The sequence below is a fragment of the Rosa chinensis genome, chromosome 2 (assembly GCF_002994745.2).
Source record: "Rosa chinensis cultivar Old Blush chromosome 2, RchiOBHm-V2, whole genome shotgun sequence".
Classification (NCBI taxonomy): domain Eukaryota; kingdom Viridiplantae; phylum Streptophyta; class Magnoliopsida; order Rosales; family Rosaceae; genus Rosa; species Rosa chinensis.
In genome coordinates this window covers 19,190,137-19,215,862 of record NC_037089.1, presented here as the reverse complement: position 1 = coordinate 19,215,862, position 25,726 = coordinate 19,190,137, and the positions used below count along the sequence as shown (strand labels likewise).

Sequence of the window (25,726 nt, the reverse complement as noted above, 5' to 3'; positions counted from 1 at the left end):
ATCAATTAGTGAAGAAAAGGAACCGTTACAGTAATACATATGTAATAGTTAAACTAGTTTCCAAGTTCCAAGCGTCAGAGAGAGTTAAATGATTATCAGTGCCAATTAATAGTTTTAACTTTTTATTACTATTAGCTAGTTGAATAATATATCTGGAAACCTACTACGACATTTTTGGGGCCATGAGATCTTGGTAGCATTGACATGCATGCATGTACCTACTGTCCTACTATCCAAATTAAATTAGTGCAAAGTCTCCATCAAGATCTAACATCTAGATCCGATTGCGAAATTGTAGCAACTCTACTGAATCAGTCTGATCGACCATATGTACACACATTACTCTATAAATCCATGCGTGAGAGAGAGATCGAGATCATACACATAAAACAGTTGAAACACAATTTGTTCGATTAATTAGTTGCAAACTCTTGTAGATGGATTTTCTCCTTCCTTGTGAAAACCCTATCACAGCTGGATTATTTGCCGTAGTTATTGTGTGTTTCTATTATCTATCACAAAGATACTACAGGCCGAAGGTGAAATTAGCACCTGAAGCAAAGGGTGCATGGCCTTTTCTAGGTCACCTTCCTTTGTTCGGAGGATCGCATCCTCCCCACATAAAGTTCGGAGACATGGCTGACAAGTATGGACCCCTTTTCTCGGTGCGGCTTGGTGTCTATCGAACTTTGGTGGTGAGCAGCAGTGAGGTAGCCAAGGAATGCTTTACAACCCTTGACTTGAGAGCCTCCTCGCGCCCGAAAATGGCAGCTGTGCAAATCATAGGCTATAACAATGCCATGTTTGGGTTTACTTCCTCAGGGCCATACTGGCGAGAAATTCGTAGGATTGCCACTCTTGATCTGCTCTCCAACCGCCGGCTTCAGATTCTCGGACACATTCGAGTATTCGAAGTGCAGACCTTCTTGAACGAGTTGTACAAAACTTGGAGCACCGCTAATATGATCAAGAAGACGGAGGGCAGCTGTGATGGTGATCGAGTAGTGTTGGTGGAGTTGAAACAAATGCTTGGGGACTTGACTCTCAACGTGATTCTTAGGATGATTGCTGGAAAGCGCTACTGTATTACCACTGATGAGAACCAGAAGGAAGAAGCGCGTCGTGTACAGGATGCATTCAGAGAGTTTTCTTACTTTATCGGGCTTTTGGCGGTGGGTGATGCTCTTCCTTATCTTCAGTGGTTGGATTTAGGTGGACATGAGAAGGGAATGAAGAAAACTGCAAAGAAAATAGACGCCATTATTGGGGGGTGGCTAGAAGAGCACAAGCGAAGGAAATCACTCAAAGCAAATGGTGGTGATGCTAAAGGGGATGATGATCAAGACTTCATGGACGCGATGATTTCAGCGCTTGAAGGGGTAGACTTCGGTGGTTATGATGCTGATACCGTCAACAAAGCTACATGCTTGGTATTCATATATAATCATCACTTATATATTAGTTATTTTTTTTTTTAAAGAAAACTTTGGCCCACCATACCTTTACATATGTCAGTGAGAATCGAATCCATGACTTTTACAATATTGGTAAATTAATTAGGTTACAGAGCATATGATGTTATTTGAGTTTTTCAACTTGAAAATTTGCCAAACAATGAAAAGCACTCACCACATACTCTAAAGCATTGCACAATTAGTTATTCAAATGGTGATTTTTACTACTTGGATAAAGAAATTTGTTGATTTGTTCTTGTTCGTAGAAAAATAGATTACAGTTTCATACTTTCATATATAAATTTTTTTGGAGATTTAACCTAGCTATCTCACTCTAAATATTGACCATCCTACCAAACTATTGCACTTTTTACAGATGCTGATTGCAGGAGGTAGCGATACCACCTTGGTAACATTGACATGGGCAATTTCATTGTTGTTGAACAATGTTCACGTGCTAAACAAGGCTCAAGAGGAACTCGACACTGTAATAGGCAGAGAAAATGTTGTGACTGAGTCAGATTTGAGCAAGCTGGTTTACATCCAAGCAATAGTGAAAGAAACCCTTCGTTTATACCCTGCAGCACCATTATCGGCACCACATGAATTCAATGAGGATTGTACCCTAGCTGGCTATCATGTCCCCAAGGGCACACGGTTGATCACAAACCTTTGGAAGATTCAGACTGACCCACGAATATGGTCCGACCCATTAGAGTTCAAGCCGGAGAGATTCTTGACCACCCACAAGACCACGGATGTTCGGGGTCAGCATTTTGAGTTAATTCCCTTTGGAAGCGGTAGAAGAGTATGCCCTGGTTTATCATTTGGCCTTCAAACGGTACAGTTCACGTTGGCTAGCTTTCTGCATGCATTCAAAATCTGGACTCCCTCCAATGGCCCAGTTGATATGTCCGAAAGCTCTGGTCTTACAAACATCAGAGCGACTCCGCTTGAAGTTCTTATCAAACCTCGGTTGTCTTCCCAACTTTATGCATAAATAAACCAAGTGTCTATAATTTCATGTCTATGTTATTTCCTTCAAGCTCATCATATGGGAGTGGATCGTTTGATGCACTTATTATAAATTTTAAAGTGAGGTCTCGCTCTGGATAAAATATGTATATGTGTGTGTGTGTGTGTGTGTGTGTGTGTGTGTGTATGAGGATCCTTCCACTAAGGGATCCATTTTTTTTTGTTTTTCTAGGGATAGGACATTAGATCAACTTTTCAATCACATTTCGGCATCTCAACCGTTTAACTTTTAGGTCCTAATGTATAGATCATTTCTGCAAATTTTCAGCGAAATCGGTGATCGTTAATGTATCAAACTAGATTAAATCAACGGACGAATCAAATCTGTCAAACTTAAACCATTCATACTTATAATCTTAAATTGCCATTTTGAATGCCTTAACGATAATCAATTTGACTGAAAATTTGCAGAAGTGATCTACACATTAAGACCTAAAAACTGAACGGTTGAGATGAAAAAATATGATCGGAAAGTTGGTCAAATGCCCTATCCCTATAAAAGACCAAAAATAGGGATCCCTCACTAGAAGGGCCATATATGATGTGGTATATCATGTATGGTAGTTAATCTTTTGCAATAATTACAAAAAGAAATTGAGGGATTGCATATTGAGCTCATTTCTGCCCAAACAATAAAAATGAAACTTAATGAATGATTATTCTTAGGATAATTAGCAAAAGGGTGCGGCTATTACCACCTTTTTTTTTTTTTTCTTTTTGAGTGGAAGACGTCAGTAGAGCCAAACACACACACACACACACACACACACACACACACACTTATGCAGTGTATCCAGCGTTCCCAGACTAATCACTGCACCGCAGACGCACGAACCCTGGTGTTAAATCAACCTAGATCCCTCAAATCTACTGGCCACGGGATGAAGCTGGGAATCAAACGCTAGAACTGAGGGTTCCAGACTAGGCCGCTCGACCAGCACACCACACCACGTGGTTTAGGCTATTACCACCTTAATAACTACTTTATTCACCCTACAAGTTTTTGATTTATTAAAATACTACAATATCCTAATATGAAATTACAATAAAGGACAATATTAGATTAAAAATTACAATTCATTTTTCTTATTATCCCCGCAGAATACGTACTTAAAATTAGAATAAATTTTTCTTATTACCCCCTACAGAATACGTACTTAAACTTCATTTTTAATCTTTTCATTCATCGTTAAACCCGGTGAGATTGATTGACTAAGACCATTAAAAATTACAATTAATTTTTCTTATTACCCCTACAGAATACGTACTTAAACTTCATTTTTAATTTTTTCATTCATCGTTGAACTCAGTGAGACTGATTGATAAGATTCATGAGATTGATTGATAAAGACGAGGAGGAAGCCAAAAACAACTGAGAGAGACATTGAGGAAGCCAAATAGAAAAAGATTTCGAGCTAAATCCTATATTGGAAAAGAGCATTTTGGGTGTGAACAAAATAAACATGAAACTAAAAAAAATTTATAGGGTGAGAAGAGAATGTAGAGTGAACAAAGTAGTTAGTAGGGTGGCAATAGCTGCACCCTTAGCAAAAAGAATAATGTTTAGTCAGTTTGTTTGATCACATTTAGAGATCTTGAAGAATTTTAAATTTAGCTATTCATTTTGGAATCGAAGTATGTATAATTAATGTACATCAAAAGTGAACAGAGCAACGGTCAATATGTTGGCTAATTTTCCACTTCATCGCAGAATTGAAAATCAAGAGGCATCTTACAGAACTAGCTATAGTTATTTGGTTCCTGTAGTGCAAGAGTGCCAAAACACTAAAAGGGCTCAAGATACTGCCAAAGTAGATCTAAAAAGCCAAAAGGTGGATCGCTATTCTTTTTGGAATCAAAGTATGTATAATTAATGTGCATCAAAATTGAATAGAGCAGCGGTCAATATGTTGGCTAATTTTCCACTTCATCGCAGAATTGAAAACCAAGAGGCATCTTACAGAACTAGCTATAGTTATCTGGTTCCTGTAGTGTAAGAGTGCCAAAGCACTAAAAGGGCTCAAGATACTGCCAAAGCAGATCTAAAAAGCCAAAAGGTGGATCGCTGCCCACAACAAAACAACTCTCGTCCATTTATCGGCGAACCGGAAATTCTCAAAATGCAATTCATAGGAGTCCTCGACTCCTCGTGAAGATCGACTACGTTGAAGCGTCATTGGATTAACAAGAAACTTATACTATCAAACAAGTTCAAACAAGCAACACAAAGATGTCAAGGACAAGAAACAAAGTGTAAGGCACAGTGAAATTGTACAAAGAATAGCAGATAAGCAACTGGCAGGATCAATGTAGTACCACAAAGACTGCCCACACTAAAAGGCCCATGAAAAATGACTAAAAAATTGATAATTTAGCAGAAATATCGGAGAAATTTTCATTTTTTGAGGCTCCGATATTTTGGATGACTTCCAACAATGTTTTGTGCGATATTTTCAGAATTTCACGATATATCGCGATAGTTTCAAAAAATCTGCGATATCTCCGAAATTTTAGGGAATATTCGCGAATATTCCTCAGACAAAATACAAGAAAAAAATTGACAGAGTCAGGACTCGAACCTGTCTCCTCCAATATCAAGTCAAAAAGCACCCCAACCAACTCGACTGGAGTTGAATTTAGTTCTTCTAAACTGTTTTTATTATTAATACGCTGTTTGATAGAATAAATTACTAATTTCTTTAGACAATTAATTTAAACCTCTAACTTCTAAGATATAATTTCAGCAATTCTAGATTTTTAGTTTTTTTTGTCTCTAACATTCCTAAATACTTTTGCCATGTTGTAGAAATATTAATTCATTTCTTTTATTTTTGAAAGAACAAAGACTTTATTCATCAAATATGATTTAGATCATACAATAGGGCATCCAAGATAATAGTCGGAGCAGAAGTGAACCACTCTGTCTGAATAGAGGATTCAAAACCAAGGCTAGCCAACCTATGTGCAACAAAGTTTGCTTGCCTATTTACATGAAGCAATTCAATAAATGAAAGGACTTACATAAGTCCTTGATGTCATCTACTAGGTTACTTAGTAGAGAATGGTCACCAACCTGATTAGTAACAGATTGTACAGCAACAAGACAAAATATTATTGATTGCGTAATATTAATTCATTTCTATTTATTGATTGAATAGCTTTACAACTTTATAAAATTTCTAATTAGAATTATATATTCTAAAAGTACCAAATATTATACGGGCAACTTCAAACATTTACTCTAAATTACTATAATTCACTATGAAATGAAGCTTGGTCACCGTTCGTTTTATTTTTTTCTCTTTCTTCCCAATATAATAGATAATTGATCAAAAAAGTAGTTCACAAAATTTCACTTAAAATTTCAATGATTTTCTCCCAATTTCCATCATTTTTTTTGAAAATTTATCGATATCATAACTTTCTCGATGTTTCCATTGAAATTTCCATTTTCCGAACCATTTCCTCGATACTAGATATTTTGAACATTGGTGGAACCAAAAGAAACAAAATGCTAAAACACAATTTGTTCGATTAATTAATTGCAAACACTTGTAGATCGATGTATTTTCTCGTTCCTTATGAAAACACTATCACCGCTGGATTATTTGCACTAGTCGTTGTGTGTTTTTTTTTATCTATCACAAAGAAACTACTGGCTGAAGGCGAAATTAGCACCTGAAGCAATGGGTGCATGGCTTTTTGTAGGTCATCTTCCCTTGTTCAGAGGACCGCAGCCTCCCCACATAGCATTTGGAGCCATGGCTGACAAGTATGGACCACTTTTCTCGGTATGGCTTGGTGTCTATCAAACTTTGGTGGTGAGTAGCAGTGAGGTAGCCAAGGAATGTTTTACAACCCTTGACTTGAGAGCCTCCTCGCGCTAGAAAATGGTAGCTGTGCAAATCATAGGTTGTGACAATGACATGTTTAGGTTTACTTCCTCAGGGCCAGATTGGCGACAAATTCGTAGATTGCGACTCTTGATCTGCTCTCCAACCACCGGCTTTAGATTCTCGGACACATTCGAGTGTCTGAAGTGTGGACCTTCTTGAAATAGTCAAATAGTTGTACGTACAAAGCTTGGAGCACGACTAGTATGATCAACAAGACAGAGGGCAGCTGTGATGGTGATCGAGTAGTGTTGGTGGAGTTGAAACAAATGCTTGGGGACTTGACTCTCAATGTGATTCTTAGGATGATTGCTGGAAAGCGCTACTGTATTACCACTGATGAGAACCAGAAGGAAGAAGCGCGTCGAGTACATGATGCATTGAGAGAGTTTTCTTACTTTATTGGGCTTTTGGCGGTGGGTGATGCTCTTCCTTATCTTCAGTGGTTGGATTCAGGTGGACATGAGAAGGGGATGAAGAAACCTGCAAAGAAAATAGACGCCATTAAGTTCTATTCCTGCTTTGGATAATAGGAATATAATTTTTTTTTTACCGTTTACCTATTCCTCTGGAGAGTAGGAAAGGGTATGTGCCAAAAACCATAGAAACCGGCATGAGATTGAAGTGAAGTTACTGCCCACTGACTCTAAGGAATTAGGAAGATATCCCCTCTTGAAGTAGGAAAGTTTAGACAAACCCCCAATCCAAATTACTGCTTATATGTGTAGTTTGAAATCCGATATCCCCAGAGCCCATAATTTCCAATCCTATTGCTCAATCAACAAGATAGACACATATTGATTCAATTTAGGGATGGATACCCTACTCGCTCCAAATTCCAACTCCAACTATGACGACTTGAGCATCAGCGGTGCGATCCTGATGCGTTTCACCAATCCAGCACGCAAGGAGCACCTAGAAATCTGCAAAATCATAGTAGGAATGGCCCATGATCAGAAGGTGGCTCTGACGACTATAGCTTATTTGAAGGCCATGGGCTCGTTTCTGTACCGGATCTCATCCTCTTCCGAAAACAAACCTGATCCTGTCGTGATTGAAGCCCTCTTCTCCATATTCTTTGCGCTTATTCCTAAAGAGTGCCCGCCACAATTCTCACCGATAAGAATAAGAGCGAGGAGTTGGTAACTGATCCCTTGCTCCATAGTTTTCGTCTTCGTTCATTATCTTTAACTATGAACACGGGCTAGTTGGGCCTGCAATGCATATCGCAGCAACAGTCCTTGGTCAAACGCATGTCACTTGTTCGAATGCTTACTGGCCTTTTCCACTAGTCCCGTATTGAACTTGAGAAAACCATTCACAGCACCTCGTATCATAGGCGAGGTGCTCCAGAGTTTTTGAGGGTCACCTCATCTTCTAGGGCCTACAAATGAAGTCATTACTAACTTGTTTGAAAGGTGGTGGCTTCCTATGCTTGGTGGCAATAGTTTCGTTGCTGTTGTTTGTTAGCCAAATAGTCATCCTCAAGTATAAGGTAGGCCTCATCAAAAAGCCCGCGGATCAAGTGGGCCGATGGAGGCCCGCCGGCCCTGAGGGCTAAAAGCCTGGCCCTGCCGGTTAAAAAGCCCGCCTTGGTGGGTAGTGGGCCGGCCCGCAAAAACCCGTAAAATATTATATATATACACACACACACATATAGATATATATTTGTGTGTGTGTTTATATATATATGTGTGTGTGTGTTATATATATATATTGTGTGTGTGTGTGTGTGTTTATATATATATATATATATAGAGAGTTTATATATATCGAGCGGTTGGTTTCTCCGAATTCATTTTCCGAGCGGTTGGTTTCTCCGAATTCATTTTCCACTTCATGGTTACTTTAGAATGAACCTAAACAATTTAAATGCAATGTATAAGTCATACAACTTTAGGAAGAAAATTGGTATAGGCCAATGTGTTTGTAATTAAAATTAATTTTTTTTATCTTATGTTCACGCACATCCATCGATGGAATATATACAAACGTGATGTGAAAAAATAAGCACGTTTCGCAGTTGTCACGCCACCGGTCAACCAAGAAAACATATAAGTGACTACGGTTGACCAATCCGATCGGATTCGAAAATATGGTGAAATTGGCTAAATTTTTTACTACACTCATAATTTATTGTAATAAACTCATCCAATGATCAGTTTTTTCATTTTCTTTGAATTGATAGGGGTTGCTCTTTGGAGTGTATGATATATAAATATAGGTTTATAAGAGTAACTACGTTTGACCTAGTTGATCGAATTCAAAACGAGAACCAAATTGGCTGGATTTTCTACAACCACCATAAAACATTACAATATCTCCATCGAGCGGTTGGTTTCTCTGAATTCATTTTCCACTTCATGGTTGCTTTAGAATGAACCTAAACAATTTAAATGTAATGTATAAGTCATACAACTTTAGGAAGAAAATTGGTATAGGCCAATGTGTTTGTAATTAAAATTAATTTTTTTTATCTTATGTTCACGCACATCCATCGATGGAATATATACAAACGTGATGTGAAAAAATAAGCACGTTTCGCGGTTGTCATGCCACCGGTCAACCAAGAAAACATATAAGTGACTACGGTTGACCAATCCGATCGGATTCGAAAATATGGTGAAATTGACTAAATTTTTTACCACACTCATAATTTATTGTAATAAACTCATCCAATGATCGGTTTTTTCATTTTCTTTGAATTGATAGGGGTTGCTCTTTGTAGTGTATGATATATAAATATAGATTTATATTTAAATTATGTAAAATTATATATATGTTTTTAGAAAACTGTGAAGTTACCGTTTTCTAATCCTACCGTTGGATCCGTCCGTTTTCTAATCGTACCGTTGGATACCAGCTGTGAGACAATGACCTAAACCTAAACTTAAGTCCTAAAATTGATCACTTTCTCTGTTTCTCATTTCTCAAGCAGTCAAGCCTCAGCCTCCTCTGAGTCCTCTTGACGACTCAGAGTCTCAGTCTCTCAGATCTAAACGACCTAAACTGCTAAACCTCCATAGCTCCTCAGCCTCTCAGATTTAAACGACCTAAACCTCCACAGCTCCTCAGCCTCCTCTCGACGACTCGACCTAAACCTCCATACCTGATCAGCCTCCTCTCGACCTAAACCTCCATACCTCTTCAGCCTCCTCTCGACCTAAACCTCCATACCTCTTCAGCCTCCTCTCGATGACTCAGAGTCTCAGATCTCGACCTAAACCTCCATAGCTCCTCAACCTCCTCTCGACCTAAACCTCCATAGCTCCATCGACTCACTTTCTCAGCCACGACTCAGGGACAGTGAAAGAGAGATTGGAGAAGGTCAAGAATGGGATCTGATCTAGCGTGTTCCACTCCGGCTGGATATCCACCAACGATTTGAACACGGCGGCTTCACAGTGAGTTGGATATGTTCATGTTGTAAAGCCCGTCACGGCGAGCTCCTCTCCTTCTCATCTCACGGGCTGCAAGAGGGGATAATCTGAGAGCAAAGATTTGATCAAGCAGGTACTGGTTTTGTTGATGTCTTTGGTCTCTGGTTTTGTTTCACATGCGTGCAACATGATTCTTTGTTTGAAGTGGTTTTTGTTTTGTGTTGTTAAGATTATAAGGAGTTATATTTGTGAAGTTACCAATTCTTGATGCAGCTGGGTCTGATATATACCACAAACAAAAAGGAATTGTAACTATATACCTATATATATTTATATATCTAATTTGTGTGCTTGATTGGATATATACATAGATATCCTGTATATTTATATATCTAATTTGTGTGCTTGATTGGATATATACATAGATATCCTGTATATTACAAATAATTTTTGTTTCACATGCCCAAGTAGAAATAAAACTGGAGTTTTGGTTATTCTGTGTAGTCCGTGCATTACAAATAAGTGGCTCATTTCAAGAATTTTTTGCAGGGCTGTACCAATTATGCAGGGCTGCAGGCAGATTCTAAGTGTGAGGCTGTGAGCCTCATTGATACCAAGTCTGAATGGAAGACAATATGCCTAATTAGATAAACTCATAGAAATTGTATTAATAATTTGCTTTCGTTCTAAGTTGTAAATTGGGACACTTTGTATTCTGTCATTTTATTTCAGTACATTAAAACGGGCGTTGGGATGAGCCTCCTAGTTCGGCTAGGTTCCAAACCCTTTAAAACTTTAAAAGGAAAAAAATAGCATCCTTAATATGACCTGAGATGTATCCATTTCAGCCCAAGACCTTGTCAATTAGTTGAATGAGGTTGAGTAAAATTAGTTGCTGTGGACGAGGCTAAATATTGCACAATAAAATGGTCTGAGACTCGCATAAACAGGTGGGCTACCCGGCCCGGCCCGTAAAAACCCGCAAGGCCCGCCTTATATGGACGGGCTTGGATCCGTTGATTTACAATGAAGCCCGGCCCATGACTATTTAAAAATGTAATTAGGCCCGGCCCGGGCCCGGCCCGTTGACGAGGCCTAGTATAAGGGTCAAGTTATAGTATAGGGATTATGAGTAGGGGATATCGTATCAAAGAGATTGGAAAATCTCAGTCTAGCTAGGAAAAACCTAGAGGATGCTAGATAAATATGCAAATGTACAAGTCATAAGTAAGGGCTCACAAGTGAACCAAAGTTCAAGGTGAATATATGCAAGGTAGTGTAGTGGTTTGATTTTTATTTTGGAGATGATTTGATTCGGAAATAGCTAAATGAATACTTGAATCAAGCCCTAATTATTTCTCATGTCATGGAAAATATTCACACCTGTTAATGCTTAAAAGTTCAACGGTAGCTAAACATTTGTTAACGCTGGTCCGATGGGCGGACCGCTACCTATGATACTCAGTTTCTGCTACCTGTCAAGTAAAATACAGAGGGCGTCAGAGGGAGACCGCGCTGGGCGGTCTTCTCTTCTACGATGCCTAAGTTAGTCAATGTATTTATGTTGACAAAGTAATAGTAGGTAGGTATTAAATGCGTAATTAATGAGGAGAGAAGAGAGAACCATTTATAGGTGATGTACCTACATGTGCCAGAACGAGCATAATTAGCTATAATGAGCCACGCTCATGGTACCGCCAGAGGTACCGACTCCCACCAAGGGGGTAACTTGCGAAGGCACGGCCAGGCGGGCTATCGCTCGAGCCCTGGACCGCCCCCAGATCACCTCTGACGCGCTGCCACGCTCCGCGTCAAGATAGCATCAGAAGCTCCAGACGCTGGGAATAGAAGCACATCAGTCTCACATCGGAAACAAGAGGATCAACCTCTTCCTCACCTATAAAAGGTCCTCTCCTCTCTCCTCATTAATTACGCAATTACTACTCATTTATTGTTATGCTGCCCATATACAGTGACTAACTTAGGCATCGGAGAAGTGAAGACCGCCCAGCGCGGTCTCCCTCTGACACCCTGTCTCTCGTGTTGCAGCAAACGGAGGTCATCTAATCCTCAGAGTAGCGGTCCGCCCACCGGACCCGCGTTAAGCGAAGAGTCGGCTACCGCCGGACCTGAGCATTAACATTGGCGCCGTCTGTGGGAAACCTTGAAAAAAAGGTCACCCCACCACCACCATGACTAACAGTAGCGGGGAAGACGCTGACGAGCAGGCAGATCAGTCCGCCATTCCCCAACCCACCAACCCAACGGTAGGCATCAACCGCGCGTTGTTCACCACCCCGGTCAACCGCGACGGTGAGACAAACCCAAGTAACAGCCGCTCGCCAGGCCAAGACCTTGCCTCACTGTATGAGCTGGCATTGGCGGATCTTCACAAAGCAAACAGAGAGCGTGAACAAGAACGAAAAGAAAAGGCTGAGGCCCAAAGGCAAGTGGCCACGCTTGTGTCCCTCTTTGAAGAGCTAAAGAGAACGCTGGAGGCAACCGCCAACCCGGCACGAAGTGAGCAGTCACGGAGCACCATGCACAGCCGACCTGTTACAGGAACATTGATACCAGCACCAGTCGTGCATATGCAGGTCCCGCTGCGCCCACCGGAGCTAGCGGGAATGGGGCCGCCCCCTGTACCCCAGCTAATGTTGGAACAGGAGGCAGAGTCATCACTGCACACCCACCGCTCGAGACCTCGGGCAAGAACAGAGGGAAACCCACCCGCTCCCAGGCGAGGATCAGTTCAACGGAGTACCCGGCTAGACCCCGCCGGCGATGTAACAGCTCAAATACTGGAAAGGATGCAGCAGTTGGAACAAAGGTTAATCCGGGCAGAATCAGGCACTCTAGCACCAACTTCAAATCCAATTTTCGCGTTCAGGCCGGGACCGTTTACCGCTGCAATTTTGCTGGCCGTCAGACCGACGTATGCAAAGACTCCAAAAATGTTGCATTACAGCGGTAAGACTGATCTCTTCGTCCATATGGACACCTTCAAGAAAGTCACCAACAACAAGGGATTCGATGACGCCACCCTGTGCCACTTGTTCAGCGAAACGCTGGACAATGAGGCAATGAATTGGTTCTTCGAATGCCCGCCGGAATCCATTGACTCATTCCAGGCATTATCGCACGCTTTCCTTTCTCGGTTCATCCTACTGTCCGCCGGGCACCACAATACAAGCCAACTGTTCAACGTCAAGCAGGGTACGGAGGAGACACTGAAGGCATTCGTCACAAGGTGGCGAGCGGCAGCATCTCGGTGCCGTGATCTTGATAAAACAATGGCTTCAGCGACTTTTAAGCAGGGACTCCTCAAAGGGCCATTCCTCTATCACCTCAACTACAATCATCCAAATGCGGTATACGACCACCTCATGAGTGAGGCGGTCATTCATTCCCAAGCAGAATTCATCACATATGGAGAAACCCCACCGCCACCAGCAGCACTAGCAAAGTCGACACAACCCTCCAGTCAGTAGGGGACCACTAACAAAACCTCCAACACACCGCCAACTGACCAAAAAGAGGGAGTGGCAGCAGGGCCAGTACCAGAACAAGCGGCAAAAGGACCAGCACTACAAGGGAAACCGCCCATCCCATGGGGACAACCGCAACAAACATACGGAGTCTTCCCAGCGTTATGCAGTATTTACGGTCCTCATGGCCTCGTATGAAGAAATATACAATCAGTGCAAGGATCAGATCCCACCGCCGCCCCCTGGAAAATACCCAAAAACGGGAAAGCCAAAAAACACCGGCAGGTGGTGCAAATACCACGAGGACAGCGGTCACAATACCAACAGATGCAACGCCCTCAAAACGGCCATTGAGACCTTGTACCGTGATGGCAAGCTTGAGCAGTTCAAGGTGTGCCAACCGCCACCTGTGATCGCCGACATTGAGCCCATGGACCTCATCAACACCATCGACGGAGGTGCTCCAATCACCAACATGTCTCACAGAGCTAGAAAGCGTTATGCGCGAGCTAATCACCCAAAGGAAGTCTGCAACATCCGCTACGAAAGATCCGCCAAACTCCTAAGGTCTGGTTGGGAGCCTATTACCTTCTCAGAGGAGGAGGAACGCGGAGTACATCTGCCCTATGACGATCCTTTCTTGATCGACGCTATTCTCTGCAAAATGTCAGTCGGAAGAATCCTAGTTGATAGCAGTTCCGCTGTCAACGTTATATTCAGTGGTTGTTATAACGACCTTAAGCGGAATAGAAAATTGCTCCAAGGTCATGAACCATTGCTTAGCTTCTCCAGTGACGTCACGCAACCGCTGGGCTCTGACTATATGCGACTAGTTATCGGCACCAGTCCATGTATGGCTGAAATACATACGGAGTTCATAATTGTCGATTGTTTCAGCTGATATAACGCCATCATTGGTCAGCCAGCGCTCAACAAACTTAAGTGCATCATCGCCGGGTACATGCTGCTCATGAAATTCCCCACACCCAACGGCACAGGCTGTGTCAAGGGAAGTCAACAGTTGGCACGCGAGTGTTATTCTACTACTATATCACAATCTACCCGCCGCCATGAGATCCTAGTGGTAAGCAGTCAGGCACAGCCACCAAACATTTTTGAGGACCCCAGGGAAGACGAAAAGAAGTACGTAAGGAAGGAGCCGGTCAACCCAGAAACATCATTGAGGGTTGTCAGCATCTCGGACGAGCACCCTGAGCGGACAGTTCGCATATGCGCTCAATTAGACCCAGAGCTGGCGGCAGAGCTCACTCAGTTCCTACGTGACAACGCTACAGTCTTTGCCTGGTCATATGCAGACATGCCAGGTATCTCCCCTGAAATCATCTCACACAAGTTGAGCATCAAACCATCCTTCTACCCTATCAAACAGAAATGCAGAGCCTTCGACGAAGAGAAGTACCGTGCTATAAGAGAGGAGGTTGCCAAGCTCCAGGGCATTGGGTTCATCCGCCAGGTCATCTATCCCCAGTGGATTTCCAACCTGGTTATGGTCAAAAAGGCTAGCGGCAGGTGGAGGATGTGCGTCCACTTCAAAAATCTTAACAAAGCATGCCCGAAGGACAGCTTCCCACTACCTTGCATCGATCAACTCGTCGATGCAACCGCTGGACACGAGCTCCTCAGCATGATGGATGCTTTCTCCGGCTATAACCAGATCAGGTTGCATCCCGACGACCAAGAGTGCACCACCTTCACCACCGATAAAGGCCTGTATTGTTACAATGTGATGCCTTTCGGTTTGAAGAACGCAGGGGCAACTTATCAGCGACTGATGAACGCCATGTTTGTGGAACATCTGGGCAAGATAATCGAGGTCTACGTAGACGACATGTTGGTCAAGAGTATAAAGGCCAGTGGACATGTGGCAAACCTAAAAATCATAATAACCATCCTCTTGACCTATGGTATGCGCCTCAACCCAGAAAAATGTTTCTTTGGCATCACCGCCAGCAAATTTCTGGGGTATATTGTCAGTGAGCGGGGCATCGAGGCCAACCCTGACAAGGTGCAAGCCATCCTCAACTTGAAGGACCCAGAATGGAAGGTGCACGTCCAATGCCTACAAGGCAAGTTAACCGCCCTGTCTCGATTCATCTCCAGACTGACCGACAGGTGCGCCCCATTTTTCAAAGTCCTTAAAACAACCCACAAGAAGGTCATCGATTGGAACCCAGAGTGCCAGGCGGCGTTCCAAGGCCTGAAGGAATACCTGGCGGCAGTTCCACTCCTCTCCATTCCTGTGCAAGGAGAAACATTATACATTTACCTAGTGGTATCTTAGTCAGCGGTGAGCTGCGCCATCGTCCGGCGGGAAGGCCAGGACGAGCTCCCAGTGTTCTATGCTGGTAGGGGCATGAACGGAGCAGAAACGCGGTATCCTCCCTTGGAGAAGCTTGCTCTCGCACTCATAGTTGCCGCCAGACGCCTCCGCCAGTACTTCCAAGCCCATACAATCCATGTGTTAACCAATCAACCGCTGAGACAAGTAATGCAGAACCCTGAACATTCGGGGCGCCTCAGCAAGTGGGCCATTGAGCTCAGCGAGTTCGACATAGATTACAAACCACGAAACGCCATGAAGGGCCAGGCGGTGGCAGACTTCATTGCTGAGCTCACCGAGCGTCAGCCCGAATCCAAGATCGATGTACCAGTCGGAACGGCAGTAGTGACAGCCGAGGAGCCGGCTCCCCAACAATCAGACTGGAACCTACACGTGGACGGTTCCGCTTGCGCCAAAGCCAGCGACGCCGGAATCATCTTAACAGGACCAGGGGGGCTTAGCGTCGAATACGCGTTGAAATTCAACTTCAAAGCTTCTAACAACATGGCGGAATATGAGGCACTCATTGCCGGCCTACTCCTCGCCATTGATTCAGGGGCCGACAGTGTCAACATCTTCAGCGACTCTCAGTTGGTCGTTAACCAGGTCAACGACAGCTTTCAGGCCAAGGACCAGCAGTTAGTGACATACTTAGGGTACGCCAAGACGCTGCTAAAAAAATTCAAGTTCCACACCATCACACAAATCCCCAAGGAAAAGAACTCCAAGGCTGATTCACTGGCAAGACTGGCAACCGCCCAGCCACACCAGAGTCCAGCGAACACAAGGTTAGAGTCTCTGGACAGGCCAAGTATCACAAAAACCCTGGCGGAGATCTTTAACATTGAGGCCAATCCTAGCTGGATGGACGAAATTATTCAGTACAAGCGCAACGGGACATTGCCAGAGGACAAGATCAAGGCGCGACAGCTCCAGCGGAGAGCAACCCGTTACAACATGCAGAGCGGCAAACTTTACAGGCAAGGATTCACTCACCCCAACCTCCGCTGTCTAACCCCAGAGGAGGGAAAGATCGTGCTGGCAACAATACATGGCGGAGAATGCGGAAATCATTCAGGCGCCAGATCCTTGGCTAATCGCACAATGCGACAAGGCTACTTTTGGCCTACGCTTGGTGATGACGCCCAGCGGATATCAAAATCTTGTCACAAATGCCAACAATATGCTGATCTTCCACATGCCCCGGCGGAACCTCTGTCGGTTATCGTCAGTCCCTGGATTCACTCAACGTGGGGCCTGGACTTGATGGGAAAATTCCAAACCGCCAAAGGTCAGTTCAAATACATCATTGTCGCCATCGACTACAATAGCAAATGGATAGAGGCAGAGCCCCTGACGGCAATAAATATCGCCAAGGTAATTCACTTCCTCTGGAAGAACATCTACTGCCGCTACGGTGTCCCGCATGCAATCATCACAGACAACGGCACACAGTTCAACAATAAGGAACTCGTCTCTTTCACCGCCAATCTGGGCACCAAGATGCTTTTTGCATCAGTCGCTCACCCCCAAACCAACGGCCAGGTCGAAGCGGCAAACAAGATAATCAAGAAGCTGTTATAGAAGAAGCTTGATAATGCCAAGGGTTTGTGGGCGGAGAAGCTCCCGGAAGTTCTATGGGCCATCAGAACAACCCCAACTTCTGCCACAGGTGAAACCCCCTTTTGTATGATGTTCATAATTGAGGTCGTCCTGCCTATCGAGGTAGCCCAACCAACCGCTAGGGTCGAAGGCTACTGCCCCGAGACCAACAGCGACGGCGTCAACCTCGACAGGGATCTCCTAAAGGAAAAGCGAGACGCAGCCCATTTGTGCAATCTCCAGACCAAGCGAAGGGTATCGCGTTTCTACAACGCCAGGGTCAAAGCCCGCAACCTCCAACTGGGGGACTGGGTAATGAAAGAAGTCATACCACTACCAACAAAACTCCGCCTAACTTGGGAATGTCCATACAAAATTGTAGAGGTCGTTAGCCCAGGCACCTTCTACTTAATGGACAAGGATGGCGTCACAACGACCCACCCTTGGAATACCGAATACCTTCGGTATTACTACAAATAGTCATACCACTACCCAAGAGCATCTTGACTTAGCTAAATTTTTGTTCAATATTTAGCTAAGGGAAGCTACCCAACGGGTACGACCCCGCTTTTGTAAATGTTGTTCAGACAGCTATCAATGAAACGAGGAATTATTCAAACCATTGTTACCAAGTCTAGCACTGGGGGCAACTGGCAACGCCAGTCAGTGGACTATGTCAGCTACATTGTGCACTTGGACCAATTTTAATTCCTTTAATGTTTTATTCATGGCCAAAAACGAAATTGTCAAGACCTCTAGCGGTACACACATCATCACAAACAAAAAACAAAGTATAGGAGCTTAGGTTCCAAAATTCCATTTATATCCCAAGTGAAGTACATCAGATATTTATGCCTCAGCGGCTACAAAAATTTTCCTACTCCTATTCAGGGGTTGGCAGGGTTGGCGAGGTCGGCTCCGCTACCTTCAGCATCTCCACTGGAGGCCTGCGGCGGATGTGAACGGCTCGTCTGGTCGGACCCTCGGGCTGTGGGACTGGGGGTCTTTATTGTGCCATCTGCCCGAGTGTGGGCCCAGCACGGGACACCTCGGACTGGGTAGGCGTCCGCTGAGAGTCCCCCTCCGGAAGTCCGCCACTCTCCCCGCTACCCGAGCAGGCTCCTTCAACCTAACCAGGGGAGGCAGCAGGGTCGGTACTTGTTGTAGGCGGAGCTTCCTTCGATGGATGCACGACCGGCATCGATGCTTTCGCCCAGTCGATGGATTCGCCCAGTCGATGGAACCCTTCTGCTGCAGCATTTCCACATTAGCTAGGGCACCGGCCTTCGCGGCTTCGGTCAGCGCCTTCTTGTATTCTGCCGACTGCTTGTATGACTCAACAGCGGAGGCTGCAGCAAGGCTCCCCTCAGCCTCCAGGCGAGCGACTTCACCCTCTAGCCGCTTAACCTCGGCCTGTCTGGCGGCGGACTCCCGCTGAACGATCTCAACTTTCTTATCCTTGGCGGCCACCCGATCCTGCAGCAGGGACATGTCTTGCTCCAACTTGGCGAACTGTTCGTTCCGCTCCAAGTGCAGCTCAATGGCAACGTTCAACTTGCCACGGGCGTCTGCCGCATCGCAGTCGGCCTTTGTCAAGCGTCGCTCGACATCAGCCAACTTTTCCTGGGCCTTCCCCAAGTCCCTCTGTAGGCCCGCCACCTCCTCCCTAAGCTCGCACTCATCTAGGGGCTGTTTTGACGCCGCCTGGAACATCTCATGTAGTCCAACGGCGACGTGCCCAAAGGCTGTGCTAAAGGGCGATTCATTGACGGCGGTCGACCGAACAATCCCCTCTAGGCCGCCGAACCCCAACCGCTCGCAAAGGTGATACAGGAACTCCCATTCACAGTCATTGAGGAACTCGGCGTAAGCGGCAAATGAGTCCAAGCCCCTCGTACCCACCGCTTTAGCCACGTCAGCCGGAGCCTCGGGAGGAGCCTGCCTCGACTTCTTCGGCTGCTTGCGGGCCCCGGTTACCTCCACTTCCTCCTCTTCCCAGCCCGAGTCGTGTTGACGGCGTTTTCGCTGAAGCGCCCGCGTGCTTCCAGCAATGGCAGGCCTCGAACCCCCCGTCGGCGGCTCCAACCCCGCTATGGTGACACCCTCCGTTGGGCGCACCGCTTTCTTCCGCACTTCGCGTCTTATCGCCGGCGCTCTCTCTTTCCGCAGCGCCGCCTCGCTCGCCACGCCGGTCCCCTCTTGAACAGCAGGCCACCAAGGTGAGATTGGTGCGGCATTGGCAGCACCATCGGAACCTCGGGCGGGCTCAGCGCCAGCGTCTCCGGGTTCACCACCGTCTTCTGAGCCGCCAGCCCAGACGCGTACATGGATTCCAGGAAATTGTTAATTTCGGCGTGGTCCATGGCTTTCGCGAAGGCGTCACGGCTTGCTTTGTTCCCCGGCGGAGTTTCTAAAAAACAAAAAAAAAAGTAACAAACCGATCAGCATGACAATATCACCAAGGGTGTGATATAGCGGAGGGTACTTACCAACGGCACGAGTCAGTTGCTGACCCACCAGCAACTCCCAGCCTGTAAGGAGACGGAAGTCCAGCAAGTTACGATTCCGCCAGCAACCTCTGATGCGTGCCACGCGGCATTCCTCCTCACGAGTCAGGTTGTACCGCAACCCCGCTGCACAAAAAGGTCATGATCAGTACAGCGTACAAGGCTGTGTAAAAAAAAAAAAACAAAGGGGGGAAACCCCGCCAGTCATGTTCAGCGGAAGTGACAAACGACCTCGAATGGGCTGAAACTCCGATTTAATTCTAAACGTCGGCTCCCCCTCGTTCGACCCCGCTTGGTACTCCCACCCCGTCGTGGCAACGCAAAAGGTACCCCGCTAGTAGGACATGGAATCCCTCAAATTCTCGATCAGCTTAGGCGCTTCTTGGCGGCGACTTAGGATTACCTGCCCCCTGCAACCTTGGCGTTTCACGTACACCAATTCATAGAAGTGCAGCACCTCCGCCACAGTCAGTCCCTCGCAACCTGACAACCGCCACAACGAGTTCAACGCCAGCATCAACTGCCACATGTTGGGGTAGATTTGCCCAAAAGCAACGCCAAACTCGCACACCAAGATATGAAGGTTTGGCACCAGCGGGAAGGTCACTCCCTTGCGGAATATAGCCTCGTACACGCCATGTGGCCCACTGGCAGGATCGAGGCCTTCTCCTCCACCGTCGGCGGACGCAGCTTCACCACGCCGGGCAACCGGAACACCTGCTTCAGCCAGTTGACGGCAACATCAGTCATCCTACCTCCCACCTCGTCAACGGGGGTGCCGTCCTCGAACACCCACGTCGACTCGGTATCCTCCCTCGCTACACCTCCCCCCCAGCGGATCCGCTGGCGGCACTATTGCTTTCTAGGCGCTATTCGTGCATAGTGTGGGCAGCGGCAGCCTCCCCCGCCCTAGAACTCTCCGGACGCGATGCATGACCCATAGCTACTTCCCACGGTATGGTCTGAAGCGGCTCAACCTCTAGCGGTTCTGGCAGTGAGGTTCCTGCACGGGCAGACGGACGCAACGAGTCAATAAAATTTCTATCCGCCGCGCTGAACGACACTTCAAATCCCGAATCCTCACTGCTCGAAATCTCTATGACGTCGGCCATCCCAAAACCCTAAAACCCAAATCAGTTAGCTCACACAAGATCTAACCTATCCCTATATCAGTCAGTGCCCAAGAACATCAACAACACTCAACCCAGAAAATACCAAAACAAGAACAAACGCACTCAAACCCAGATTCGACCATCTAGAAAATCCCTAAAAACCCCAATTCTGTCAAACACAGCAACCCATCCCCAAAACCACTCTCACACCCTTACAGCACGTCAACGAAGAACATTTCACAAGAACACCCAAAACCCAAAAATTCGCCATGGCAGACATCCAATGAAACAGGGATATAAGTCAGAATACCAACCTCAACAATGGAGTCTCTGATAGCAGTGTGAGCACTTCTCTTCGGGGCCGGGGGTCGTCGGTTCTTCCACGTACGAAAACTCGGCAATATCGCCTCAGCCTTCTTCTCCGATCTCAGACGCAGAGAGCTTCAAGACGACGAGTACGGTTCAAAGTTTAGAGCAAAGTGTCAAATATGCCAACTTCCCCCCCCCTTTTATGTCAACGTCAAATAGTCCTACGCCGTCCATTAAAAAACGACATCGTGTGTCAGCCGTACACGTGTCCCATGACTCCAATTACTCTCCGGATTAACCAAGGCGTCGCCTTGGTTACAAAATCCATCATTACTCAACATTAATGGTGAGGAGACGGCTAGGCGGAGGAGACACGCCTCCGCACGCTAACCCTTTAGGGGTTCGCCACGTGTAAACCACCATCGGACGAAGCGTCTAATAGAAGCCACCACTTTTGGGAAGAAGGCGCCAATCGCCTGCGGTATCCGCTGAGCGAAACGCCTTTAGCTGAACTTCTCCCTTGTCACTTTCCAAGTGTTGAAGTCCGCTGAGCGAAACCCCGCTAGCGGAACTTCCCCCTTTGTCACTTCCCAAGTGTTGAAATCCGCTGAGCGAAACCCCGTTAGCGGAACTTCTCCCTTGTCACTTTCCGAGTGTTGAAGTCCGCTGAGCGAAACCCCGCCAGCGGAACTTCTCCCTTGTCACTTTCCAAGTGGTGAAGTCCTCTGAGCGAAACCCCCCTAGCGGAACTTTTCCCTTGTCACTTTCCAAGTGGTGAAGTCCGCTGAGCGAAACCCCGCTAGCGGAACTTCTCCCTTGTCACTTTCCAAGTGTTGAAGTCCGCTGAGCGAAACCCCGCTAGCGGAACTTCCCCCTTTGTCACTTTCCAAGTGTCGAAGTCTGCTGAGCGAATCCCCGCTAGAAGAACTTCTACTCGTCAACTTGCAAGGGGCAGCCTCAGCTACACGTGACACTGCCGGCAGAACCCCCTCCATCTTGCAAACCCCGTACGTTGCTGAGCGCAACTCCGCTTAATAACTACCTCCAAACACGTCTACGCAACTCTGTTTCCTGCTACATCCAGCGGGGGGTATCCGCCAGAGGAGAATCCCGAGGCTACGCCTCACTCTGACAACGACCGCCACGCGGCGTTACGGTCAGATCGTCCCTACGGGACACGGGGACTTGTCAACAGTCTATGACGACCCTGATCAGGTACGTTGACCCCCGTCACCTGGGTACTAAGATTGGGCTCGCTACCCAACACCCTCTGCTCCGCACAGCTTCCCCTCAACAAACAATTTGCTTACCATCCGGGGGTTCGTCTTGGCTAGGGAGTGGGGGACTCCCTGGCAGGCCTGACAAGGGCCCACCCGAAAGGGTATAAAGCGTTCGCTCAGTAAATCCATGGTTGACAACGCACTGACGCTAATTATGCTGTTGCAAGTCTAGCGGAAGTAACGCTTCACACCGCCGATCAACTCCCCAACTAAGATTGCCCTCATTGACTGAGGACTTGGGGACTTGTACCTACATGTGCCAAAACGAGCATAATTAGCTATAATGAGCCACGCTCATGGTACCGCCAGAGGTACCGACTCCTACCAAGGGGGTAACCTGTGAAGGCACGGCCAGGCGGGCTACCGCTCGAGCCCTGGACCGCCCCCAAATCACCGCTGACGCGCTGCCACGCGCCGCGTCAAGATAGCATCAGAAGCTCCAGATGCTGGGAATCGAAGCATATCAGTCCCACATCGGAAACAAGAAGAGGATCAACCTCTTCCTCACCTATAAAAGGTCCTCTCCTCTCTCCTCATTAATTACGCAATTCCTACTTATTTATTGTTATGCTGCCCATATACAGTGACTGACTTAGGCATCGGAGAAGTGAAGACCGCCCAGCGCCGTCTCCCTCTAACGCCCTGTCTCTCGTGTTGCAGCAAATAGAGGTCATCTAATCCTCGGAGTAGCGGTCCGCCCACTGGACCCGCGTTAAGTGAAGAGTCGGCTACCGCCGGACCTGAACATTAACAGGTGAGGAGAGAGTTAATCTTCTCCATGTTTTCAATGTGGGACTGATATGCTTTAGTCCCCAGTTTCTAGAGCTTCTGATGCTGTCTTGGCACGGTGCGTGGCGGCGCGTCAGAGGTGGTCTGAGGGCAAGCCGGGGTTCAGGCGGTAGCTTGCTTGGCTGTGTTTCCGTAGGTCACTCCTTTGGCTGGAGTCGGTATCACTGGTGGTAGCATGAGCGTGGCTCATTATAGCTAATTATGCTTGCAAATGCCTATGTAAGTACAAGTCCCCAAGTCCCTAGTCATGGAGGGCATTCTTGGTTGGGGAGTTGCCTAGCAGTTTCGAAGCATTGCTTCCGCCACACTTGCAGTAGCATAATTAGCGTCAGTGCATTGTCAACCATGGACTTACTGAAAAACGCTTTATACCCTTCCGGGTGGTCCCCTGCTAGGCCCCCTAAGGAGTCCCCCACTCCCGGGCTATGATAGACCTCTGTTTGGCCGGTGTATTGTTTGTTGAGGGGAGCTGCTGTGAGGGTGTTGGGTAGCGAACCCAATCTTTGATACCCAAGTGGCGGGGGTCAACATGCTTGATCAGGGCGGTCAAAGATTGTTGACGCACCCCCTACCTGTCTCGGAAGACCATGTTTTGACTGCAACGCCTCTTTGCGGTCGTTATCAAAGTGAGGCGTTGCCTCGGGAATCGCCGCTGGCGGAAGTCCCTCGCTGATGATAAGTGGCCGGCAATGTTGTGAGGACCTGCCTGGCTGCAGCCTGGTGCATGGCGTTGCGGTCAGCGGGTGACGATCTTCCCAGGTGTTGAGGGAGAAGTCTCGCTAGCGGAGTTGTCCTTACCGGAGACTAGCTCGCATTGGAAGATGAAAAGTGAGAAGTTCTGCTAGAGAAGTTGTGCTTAGCGGAGACTATCTCGCTTGCAAGATGGGCAGAGAGAAGTTTCGCTAGTGGAGTTGCGCTTAGCGGAGACTATCGCGCTTGCAAGATGGAAAGGGAGAAGTTCCGCTAGCGGAGTTGCGCTTACCGGAGACTATCTTGCTTGCAAGATGGGCAGAGAGAAGTTCCGCTAGCGGAGTTACGCTTAGCGGAGACTATCGCGCTTGCAAGATAGAAAGGGAGAAGTTCTGCTAGTGGAGACTATCTCGCTTGCAAGATGGGGAGAAGTTCTGCTAGCAGAGTTGCGTTTAGTGGAGACTATCTCGCTGAGTGCTTCAATGATTGACAATTTTCCTTTCGATGGTTACCTTGGACAAACGCTTCGTGTGATGGTGCCAGACACGTGGCCTACATGTATTGGATTAGCGTGTGCGATAATGTCTCTTCAGCACGCCCGTCGTCTCGCCATTAATGCGAGTAATTATTGATTTTGTAATCGTGGCGACCCAGAAAATAAGTGCATTTGTGTGGCACGTGTACGGTTGTGGTGCGATGTCATTTTTTTGCGGACGGCCTAGATTAGTTTGATGTTGACATAAAAGAGAGGGAAACCTTGTGTCTTGGCACTTCGTACTTTTTACCTTGTGTTGTCGTCTTCAAGCTTCGCCCTGCGTTCCGAGAAGAGGATTGCTAAGATTCAGTGAAGGTATTCAGTTTTTGAAGCACGAAGATCTTCTGTAGTGAAGAGAAGCGCCTTTGAATGCACCCAAGTTCTCAGCTTTTGAGGTTGGTACTCTGAATCTCATCCCTGTTTTATTGGATTTTTGCGTTTGCTTTTGTCGGTTTCTGGGTTTTTTTTTGTTTTTTTTTTTTTTCAATTTGGGTTACTCTGTTCCTCCCCGGTGTGCTCTGAGGGTGTAAAGAGAGTTTTGGGGATGGGTTTTGGTGTTTGGTAGAGGGTTGGGGTTCAGGGATTTGCTAGATGGTCGAATCTGGGTTAAGTATATGGGTGCTTCCTGTTCTTGTTTTGATATTTTCTGGGCAATTGTTCTTGATGCCCCTTGATGTATGTGATAAAGGGATAGCTTAAATCCTGTGCAAACTGACTGGTTTGAGTTTTAGGGTTTTGGGATGGCTAGTGTTGTAGAGATCTCAAGCGGTGAGGGTTCCGGGTCTGACGAGTTGTTCAACGTGGCGAATAGGGTGTTTATTGACTCGTTGCGTCAGTCTGCCCTTGCAGGAATCTCCCGGTCCGAACCACTAGGCATTGAACCGCTACAGACCATACCTTGGGAAGTTGCCATGGGTCGCGCTGGTCGTCATGAGAGTTCTAGGGCAGGAGAGGATGCCGCTACTCGCAAAAGGCGGGAGGAGAGGTTGGCAAGCACTAGTGCCGCTAGCGGTTCTGCTGATGGGGTGAGAGAGGCTGGCGGGGAAGAGGTTGAGTTAGCTTGGGTTCTCTGCGACGGTACAGCAGTTGATGAGATGGGAGGGTCGATGACGGTGGCCGCCGTCAACCGCGTCAAGCGGGTGTTCCTCCTACCGGGCGTTGTGAAACCGCGACCGCCGCTGAAGGATGAGAGAGCGTCGTTTCTGCCAGCGTGGCATGCTGTCGTGCATGAGGCGATCTTCCGCCAGGGAGTGACATTCCCGCTACTGCTAAACCTCCAGATTTTGGTTTGCGAATTTGGCCTCGCTTTTG

The 25,726-nt window shown here is 46.6% G+C and overlaps 1 protein-coding gene across 1 annotated transcript; it reads left to right on the top strand.

Moving 5' to 3' along the window:
• Positions 1-372: 372 nt before the first annotated feature.
• Positions 373-2,458, top strand: LOC112189343 (cytochrome P450 CYP82D47). Its single transcript, XM_024328654.2, has 2 exons — positions 373-1,430; positions 1,831-2,458. Exons 1-2 carry the CDS (start codon positions 438-440, stop codon positions 2,452-2,454), a joined length of 1,617 nt encoding a protein of 538 aa, XP_024184422.1. The 5' UTR covers positions 373-437; the 3' UTR covers positions 2,455-2,458.
• Positions 2,459-25,726: the final 23,268 nt, after the last annotated feature.